The sequence below is a fragment of the Clupea harengus genome, unplaced genomic scaffold (genome assembly GCF_900700415.2).
Source record: "Clupea harengus unplaced genomic scaffold, Ch_v2.0.2, whole genome shotgun sequence".
In the NCBI taxonomy this organism is placed as follows: Eukaryota; Metazoa; Chordata; class Actinopteri; order Clupeiformes; family Clupeidae; genus Clupea; species Clupea harengus.
This window is the reverse complement of record NW_024879675.1, coordinates 80,001-90,000: the sequence shown is the minus strand read 5'-3', so window position 1 is coordinate 90,000 and position 10,000 is coordinate 80,001. Positions and strand designations below refer to the sequence as shown.

General features: G+C 43.3%; 1 protein-coding gene across 1 annotated transcript in view; it reads left to right on the top strand.

Moving 5' to 3' along the window:
- Positions 1-1,438, top strand: part of LOC122129802 (rab5 GDP/GTP exchange factor-like) — a 12,667-nt gene extending 11,229 nt beyond the window's left edge. The window contains 2 exon segments of the mRNA XM_042704523.1: positions 1,071-1,138; positions 1,140-1,438. Coding sequence (XP_042560457.1) covers positions 1,071-1,138; positions 1,140-1,221 — 150 coding nt within the window. The 3' untranslated portion in view covers positions 1,222-1,438.
- Positions 1,439-10,000: the final 8,562 nt, after the last annotated feature.

Genomic DNA, 10,000 nt, shown 5'->3' with positions numbered 1-10,000 from the left:
CCGTTACAGTTAGCACTGATAAAAGCTTACTAGCATGTGAAACCCCAACAACAGCACAGTTAGCACTGATAAAAGCTTACTAGCATACAAAACACCAACAACAGCACAGTTAGCACTGATAAACGCTTACTAGCATGCAAAACACCAACAACAGCACAGTTAGCACTGATAAACGCTTACTAGCATGTAAAACTAGGGTGACCAGATCGAAGTTTGTGAAAAAGAGTACTGAATAGTTATTTTAATAGTTTCCATAGTTTATGTAGGATAAGCATTTAATTGTGTTATAGATTGCTACTGACTATTTCTCTCCCCCAAAATAATGAAAACCATGACAAAGATAGGTCTGCCATTTCGAGGGCATATATAGCATAAGGTATTACATTTATTCTAATTCATCTTTGATCACGGGCGTGTTTACATAGCGACGCTGACAGTCAGTCAATTCCCAGAGACACTAGTTTGGGAAAGAACCAGAGAGAAGCAACACAAATATCCGACGATGCAAAATCCCGGATAATTTTGGAAACCCTGCCGGACGCATTTTTTAGGTCTCAAAAAGAGGACCTGTCCGGGCAAAAGAGGACGTCTGGTCACCCTAGTAAAACACCAACAACAGCACAGTTAGCACTGATAAACGCTTACTAGCATACAAAACACCAACAACAGCACAGTTAGCACTGATAAACACTTACTAGCATACAAAACACCAACAACAGCACAGTTAGCACTGATAAACACTTACTAGCATACAAAACACCAACAACAGCACAGTTAGCACTGATAAACGCTTACTAGCATACAAAACACCAACAACAGCACAGTTAGCACTGATAAACGCTTACTAGCATGTAAAACACCAACAACAGCACAGTTAGCACTGATAAAAGCTTACTAGCATACAAAACACAAACAACAGCACAGTTAGCACTGATAAACGCTTACTAGCATGCTAACTGGCCAGGTGTGTTGTGCTCAGGTGCTGGAGGGGTGTGTTCTAACTGGCCAGGTGTGTTGTGTTGTCCTCAGGTGCTGGAGGGGTGCGGGACCTGCAGGTGGAGCTACAGCAGTGGGAGGAGAGCGTGGGCAGGCAGGTGCAGGGCATCCTGGAGAGGTACCCGCTGGAGCTGCGCCCCCCCGCCTGCACCCGCCATCGACTCCGACAACACCGACGACGACGGCCTGCCCCCGCCACTCACTCCACAGGTGTTCGCTGGCTAACACAGCCGTGTGTGTGTGTGTGTGTGTGTGTGTGTGTGTGTGTGTGTGTGTGTGTCAGAGTGAGGAGAACCTGGTGCAAGTATGTGTGTCTGACACAATTTTCAATGTAAAGGTCCCACAAAATGTGCGTGTTCGTCTAAGGGAACATTACTGTGTGTGTGTGTTTGTGTGTGTGAGAGTGCTGATCTGGTACATGTGTGAGAGTGCAGTGTGTGTGTGTGTGTCGTGTGAGAGCTTTGATTATTTATGGAAAAATGAGTCTGCTGTTCCTTTTTAAACAGTTGCTGTGAATGAGGACATCTGATGTTATGTGGGTTTGATCTCTTCAGCAGCCCTGCACCTCATATTATATTATATTATATATATTATATATATTGTTTTATTTTATTTGCCTCTCCTTTTTAAAAGTCATTGCACATTTATTCCATTTTCCTCACTCCAGAACCTCCTGTACGGTGGCGCTGTCACCTAGTGTGTAGTCACAGTGTAACCTGTGACCAGTGAAGCCAGCGGGCTCAGGGACCCCGTCTCCAGTGTTTAGGGGGACGGTTCTCCAGTGTTTAAGGGTACGGTTCTCCAGTGTTTAAGGGAACGGTTCTCCAGTGTTTCTCAAGAGACATGCTGACAGCAGGTGTCCAGGCTAGTGTCAAACCTATGGGCATTAGCATCATGTCATGCCTATATCAGTGTGGGATGTGAACTAAGGACATTAGCCTCATGTCAAGCCTATATCAGTGTGGGATTGAGGATGTGAACTAAGTTCAATTTCAGGCTCAGGTTCAGGTTCAGGCCGTGTTGAGGCCAAAGGCAGACGTGAGCGCGTCCAGTTTATAGCTTATAGCACTCTGAGAATCGGCCAGAGGTTTTGGAGGTCAGTGGAACAGCGTTACGTGTTCAGTGTTGTTGTGTTCAGTTGTTTGGCCATTTAAGCTGATATATTCCGTGTTCAGTTGTTTGGCCATTTAAGCTGATATATTCCGTGTTCAGTTGTTTGGCCATTTAAGCTGATATATTCTGTGTTCAGTTGTTTGGCCATTTAAGCTGATATATTCCGTGTTCTGTTGTTCGTGTGCCCCACGCTCACAGTCTGAAAGGGAACAGGAAATGGAAACATGATAACTGTGTATGTTAAATAAGATCCACCTTAAATGTATCAGTATTCTGGGTGGCCAGGTGTGTTGTAAAGACGTCTGGAGATGGAAGCAGGACGCTCCAGACTAGTGATATGTGTATATACCATTGCTGTGTTGCTTGGTTTCAATGTTAATGTTCTCTCCCTAAGTGCACATTATTGTCTTCGGCTTGTATCGGCATGGCTTTGAAGTATTCCCAAGCTTACTGACCACATGATGCCTCAGAATGGAGTTATGATGTCATGGCCAACGGGCGAGAGCGTCTATGGTGTTGCGTAGGCAGATCTACCTGGAGCAGAGAGCGTCTATGGTGTTGCGTAGGCAGGCCTGTGTCACTGGAGCAGAGAGCGTCTATGGTGTTGCGTAGGCAGGCCCGTGTCACTGGAGCAGAGAGCGTCTATGGTGTTGCGTAGGCAGAGAGCGTCTATGGTGTTGCGTAGGCAGGCCCGTGTCACTGGAGCAGAGAGCGTCTCTGGTGTTGCGTAGGCAGACCCGTGATCTACCTGGAGCAGAGAGCGTCTATGGTGTTGCGTAGGCAGATCTCCCTGGAGCAGAGAGCGTCTATGGTGTTGCGTAGGCAGGCCCGTGTCACTGGAGCAGAGAGCGTCTATGGTGTTGCGTAGGCAGGCCTGTGTCACTGGAGCAGAGAGCGTCTATGGTGTTGCGTAGGCAGGCCCGTGTCACTGGAGCAGAGAGTGTCTATGGTGTTGTGTAGGCAGGCCGTGTCAGTGGATCTACCTGGAGCAGAGAGCGTCTATGGCTTTCCACATTAGTAAGGCAGCCCAGGCACACCCTGACAGGCAGGGCACGGATGAGGACGAGGATGGAGAGTCTTTGGACTGCTGCTGAAGGGGACCTGTTGTGTGTGTGTGTGTGTGTGTGTTGTGTGTGTGTGTGTGTTGTGTCTGTGTGCAGTGTGTGTGGGTGCGTTGGTGTTGTGTGTGTGTGTGTGTGTGAGTAAACCTCTGCTCCCTGTGGCATTCCATGAATATAACCAGTGTGTTGTCTGACTACTGTGTACCTGTTAGCTGCTGTGACTACCCTGTTAGCTGCTGTGCTACCTGTTAGCGTACTGTGCTACCTGTTAGCTTTCTGATAGGCAGCGTAAGGGAAGTATCCGTCACCCTGAATGTCTGGAGGTGACGACCCTTGACCTCAGAGTAACACTTGAATATGACTTTTCTAATAATCGAAAACTTAACCTCAGTTCCAAATGGTGTGTGTGTGTGTGTGTGTGTGTGTGTGTGTGTGTCGTACCCTGAGTGGTTTTATGTGTATTTATTTGACCAAATGTAATATATTGAGTTGTTTGCCAGAGTAATAATAAACTTATCATGTAAAAATAAAACCTAAATCACGTGTCACGACTGTCGTCGTGTCTCATTCTCTGCTCATCCTTCTCTCGGTCTTTCAGTCTCAGCAGCTGCACCTGACCCAGAGGGCCAGAGACCTGGGAGGCCTGTTCAACAGCCACTATAGTCATCTTATTTCAGTGGGCTATTTTGAAATCACTCAATCAGAAAGTAAAAAACAACTGGGCTAACTACAAATGAAACATGAAAATATGCATGTCTTTGTTTAGGCCTATAAGGTTACATTAAATATGGTTGTCTGTGTGCAGGCCTATAAGTTACATTAAATATGCATGTCTGTGTGCAGGCCTATAAGGTTACATTAAAGGAATGGAAACCCCAGACAACTTGATTATACAGAAGCACAACAAACAGCACAGCCAGTGTTGCACAAGTATTACTCCTCTCGATTCTCTTGCCCTTGCCTCTCGATTCTCTTGCCCTTGCCTTACTTCTCTTCCCTCCTCTCTTTCTACCCCGGCTGGCCTGAGGCAGATGGGAAGCTGATTTCCGCTTTCTCTTCCCCTCTGAGAATTACCAGCAGCAGATTCCCCAGCAGATTCATCTAAAGCTACAGCAGCAGATTCATCTCTAAAATTACAGCAGCAGATTCATCTAAAGTTACAGCAGCAGATTCATCTAAAGTTACAGCAGCAGATTCATCTAAAGCTACAGCAGCAGATTCATCTCTAAAATTACAGCAGCAGATTAATCTCTAAACTAAAGTTACAGCAGCAGATTAATCTCTAAAGTTACAGCAGCAGATAATCTAAAGTTACAGCAGCAGATTCATCTAAAGTTACAGCAGCAGATTCATCTGTAAACTAAAATTACAGCAGCAGATTCATCTGTAAAGTTACAGCAGCAGATTCATCTCTAAAGTTACAGCAGCAAATTCATCTCTAAAGTTACAGCAGCAGATTCATCTAAAGTTACAGCAGCAGATTCATCTCTAAACTAAAGTTACAGCAGCAGATTCATCTGTAAAGTTACAGCAGCAGATTCATCTCTAAACTAAAGTTACATCAGCAGATTCATCTGTAAACTAAAGTTACAGCAGCAGATTCATCTGTAAAGTTACAGCAGGGAAAATTGATGGGCCGCATAAAAGCAGACCTCACAAGATGGGAAATCCTGCCACTCTCTTTGATAGGGAGATAGAAACGATAAGAATGAACGTCCTGCCAAGATTGCTCTTTCTTTTTCAATCACTACCTATATATGTTCCTGCGGCCATTTTTACTGCACTGAACAAATGGTTATCCAAATGTATATGGCAAAGCAAACCTCCCAGACTTAAACTTAGAAGACTACTATGCCCAAAAGACAACGGAGGCCTGAACTTGCCTGACCTGAAAAAATATTACTGGGCAGCCCAATTACGAGCAATAGTTGCTTGGGTATCCCAAGAAACAGACACTATATGGGTGGGAATGGAGCAAAGTGAATGCCCAGATACACCACTGGACTCATTCCCATTCCTGAATTTGGACCACTGTGGGAAGAAGAAGATTACCAACATATGGGTTAAAAATACTCACTAAAAATTAAAACTCCCGATGACTATATCCAGAGCTATAAGAATAGCAAGCAATTCAGAATGTCTTCCTGCTAGACTGGACAGGTGTTTTGAAAGATGGAGGGAGATGGGTATAGTAGTACTGGACCAGCTGTTCGAAGGAAGTGTATTGAAGTCATTTGAACTGCTTAAAGAGAAATATGAGTTACCAACCCAAGACTTTTACAGATATTTACAAATAAGACACTATTTACATACACATCAAGAATGGGAAAAGCTCTGCTCACCACTATCCAAAATAGAACAGTTCTTCATATTGACAATTGAAGGAACAGTGAAAGCAAGGTTCATATCACATTTATACAGGATATTGCAGGAAGAACTAAAGGAGAATAATTTGGATATTAAAGAAAAATGGGAACTAGAGATGAACACAATAATCTCTGATGAACAACGGGAAAACTCATGTGAACAGGGACACAGAGTAACCAGTAGTCCTAACTGAAGGGAATTTGGATGGAAGATTAAAATGAGATACTTCAGAACTCCACTTATAACATCTAAATGGAGCAATACCTCAGCACAATGTTGGAGGGGTTGTGGCAAGGTGGGAGACCACACACATATATTTTGGGACTGTCCAAAGTTATTAGAATACTGGAAACAAAGGGAAATAAAACATGTTTATTTATTGACATACCGTTAGAACCATCACACTTCATTTTAGGGATATTGCCTGATAACCTTGAAGAAAATAGCCAAACAAAACTTCTGAGAGCCCTTCTCCTAATAGCAAATAAGGTAATAACATCCTCCTGGCTGAAACCACAGCTCCCCACAATAATCCAATGGAGGACATGTACAGGATGGAACACTTGACTGCACTATTACAACTTAAAACAGAGGCATTCATAAACAACTGGTCTCCCATTGCTATACACTTCCATTTGATATGATAAGCAGAATATACATACTGATATATATTTCTTTTGTCTTTGTTTTTCCTTTTAAGCAGTGGACTTTTGCAGGCCTTTCTCTTTCAGAATACTTTCTTAATGTAATGTCATGTGTGATGTAATGTGTTTGTGTACAATGTTAATGTGTTACTCAATTCTGATAAGCCTTGATCCTGATGGTTTGGGCCCAAGACATCCGTGCACTGTTAACCCCACTAGCCTAAAACTTGTACCCGTGGCACTTAATTTCATGTAATGAATTACTGTATGACTGCATTTGATAAAAGGAAATAAAAAGAAGTAAAAAAAGCAGATTCATCTCTAAAGTTACATTCAATTAATCGCAGTGATAGAAAATCCGACAGACAGATATGACCGTTTCTTTTTACACAGAATTAAAAGCAGGCTGACACACAGATAAATCCGCTCATAATCCTTTTACAATGTGTGTTAAAGCAGCAATAAGGAGTTATGTTCCAAAACTAGCAAGCTAACTACCTAAAAGGCATTCAAAACCTTGCAAACACCACCAAGGTGGCAGTATAGCTGGCAATGTCATGCTGTGAAAGCTTTTCTTCCATTCTTGCAGGGTATTCCAGTCAGATATACAGAACTACATAGGACATATCCTGGAAGGGAAAGACACAGGTGTTTATCTGTCCTTCACATGACCATATGCTATCAAAATGAATTTGAGGATGGTACCAAAACTAGTTGCCTATAAAACCATACCTCAAAAAGTGTCTAATTGTTGCATAGTGTTACTTTAACAAGTAGTATATTAGCTGTTTTGCATTTATTATATATATATAATTATATATGATATATATTATTTATTGTAACGTTCGTTCTCTCAGACACAGCATTAGCACGCTGTCCAACAGAACATGTGTTTTCACCTTATAAAAGTCAAGTCAAAGTAATTTGATTTGTCACACAGCACCACACACGTGCATTTAGCGGCGACACAGGACACACACACACGCTGATGAGGTTGCCGGTGAAATTTGTCCTCTGCCTTTAAACCCATCCTGAAGTCCTTGTCCTTCCTCAAGGGCAGCGGGCAGCCTTTATGGCGCCCGGGGACCAAGTCAAGTGATCAAGTCCGTCTTGGTCAGGGACGGACAGGAGAGCGATCTTTTTCTGTTCTTTTGCATGTTTTTGTGTTGGGGTTCTATGTGGAGGAAACCCTTGTGAAAATGGGGAGAACATGTGAACTCCACACAGAAAGGCCTGGGAGATAGCCCACCTGACCACTGAAGGCCTGGGGAGAACCTGCCCCCAGTACCAACAATGCGGGAATCGAACCCAGGACCTTCTTGCTGTGAGGCGGCAGTGCAAGCACCTGAGCCACCTCATAGGTGGGTAAATATGTTAAATAATCTTTTTGTACTTGTTTTTATTATGACCAAACTGAAGGGACTTCATAGTATTAAATTATGCAGTATAGGTACGGCTGATTTTAGCACCTAATTGACAGATTTAGTGAAGTAGGCTTCTGACTAGAAAATTCGTAATAAACACATATTTGATTTATATACATATACATTAATTAAAATAAGGTGTAATTATATACATATACATTAAGTTCATAAACTGGTATTTTCCCCCCAAAAAATTATTTGAGTTACACATAAAAAAAGTATTTCTTCTGCAACACAATCAGTCGTTGTTGCAATGGAGGTCCTTCTCATCGACTGTATAGGGATCTCTATATCAAAGATGCCACGAACCGCCTGTCTATAAACACTCATTGGTCTCTCCTCTTAATTGTCTTAACTACACTGCCACCCTGTGGTGTGAAAGTAATATATCCCAAATATATCGGGAACTCGGTCAGAGAGTGATGAATTACCAAGTCCAGGTTTATTCTTTCAATGATGTACACCAGAGGAGGAGAGAGAGTAGATTTCACTGAGTGTGTCCACCTAAATCTTTCTCACTGTCTGTCTTTTGGGAAGCCACAGAATATAAGCTGTTTGCATGCAAGGGGGGGTGGATCCCTAAATGCTAATTAACACTTGGGAGTCACCGGGTCTCGGGCCCCATTTGCTCACAGAGAACACAGAGGTGTCAGGGCTCCAGCAACGATCAAAGGCTCAAGGTCTCTACATGAGGTTGAGGAAAAGACATGTGGTCAGAATACAGTTAATCTTTCCACTTCTCACATTCTCCAAATACCACTAAAGTTACCACTAGGAATGAGATATATTAAATTATTGACTATGGAATATATTTAATAAACTAACTCTTAATTCCTAGTCCCTTCAGGTCTGGTCTGCAGGTGACCCCCACCTCTTCCTCCCCAGCAAGGACATACAGCCTGTGTCTGTGTGTGTGTGTGTGTGTGTGTGTGTGTGTGTGTGTGTGTGTGTGTGTGTGTGTGTGTGTGTGTGTGTGTGTGTGTGTGTGTGTGTGTGTGTGTGTGTGTGTGTGTGTGTGTGTGTGTGTGTGTGTGTGTGTGTGTGTGTGATGACACAAAAACAGCAAGGACATACAGCCAGACGGATAGACTCTCCTCTCTGCTCCCTCAGGACCTCACTGTTCCTCCTCAGAGTGGGAGGCAGAGGGCTGGGGAAGGACGTGTGTGTGTGTGTGTGTGTGTGTGTGTGTGTGTGTGTGTGTGTGTGTGTGTGTGTGTGTGTGTGTGTGTGTGTGTGTGTGTGTGTGTGTGTGTGTGTGTGCAGCATGAGGCTGGTGGTATAATGTGAGAAGTTGAATTCACTCCCTTCTCACCATGGCAAGGAAAAGAGATGTTGCCCTTTAAGGCCCAATGCAGACGGAGTCTAGTTTGCCTGAACCCGGAGAACCCCGTCTCCGGATAGCCCTATCGTGCAGACGAACGCACTGTATCCGCACACTGTATCCGCACTCCCTCGAATCGGGGGTCCAAAGTGAGTAAACTCGAAATCTGGTTGCGGTTGGTGTTCGTCTGCACGCTATCCGCATACCTAATCGGATTGCCCCACGTGATCGCACCATTAGACCAGCCAGAACAACGGACACAACCGGCATTATTTAATAACTGAATGGGTTGCCATGGCGCAGTGAGTTTGGCAGCCAGTTATAACAGCTCTCCAGTTTAAAAAAAAAAATTCTTCCTATTACCTTGCTCCTTTTCCACGTGAATTTCCCTAACGGGATTAATACAAATTTATCTATCTATCCTTTGTTAGGAAAGGGGTGACATTAACAAGCCACACTTTAATCTATCACTGTTTAATCTATTTGCATCAGACCATTTTTCAAAAACCAGATTTTAAAAGTGTCAGCAATAGCCGATAAGGGCAAATCTGACGTGAAAAGATTTTTTATTATGGACGGAAGTTTCGAAACAGATGAATGTTACGTTAGCTTTAGTCCTGTCAGACAACGACAGCTACTAGCTAGCGTTAACATTACTTCAGAGTTACGTTACTTTACAGTACGTGAAGGACAAAGCCCTCAACAATAGCCTACATTTGTTGTTAGTAATAAAACCATGAAATTGGAAGCAATTGTAAACCATGAAACATCCAGGATCCACACCAGTTGCATTGTGGTCTCTCGTGCTCAAGCTCAGCATCTCCATAAAGCACAGGCATTTAAACAACTCAGACATGTCATGTTGCACATTGCTTCTAGGTGCTCTAGTTACTTTTACAAGATAGGCCCTGCTGCCATTTTTGATTCGGCCCTCTAGCAAAAAATGCCGACATTTTTGCGAGGGACATGGGGGCTCATTTTTTTATAAAAGGTTTATAGAAGTCAAATCAGTCGTCAAAACATCTTAGCCAGAGGATGGTCACGGAACTGAGGTTTCTGACCCTACTACATAAC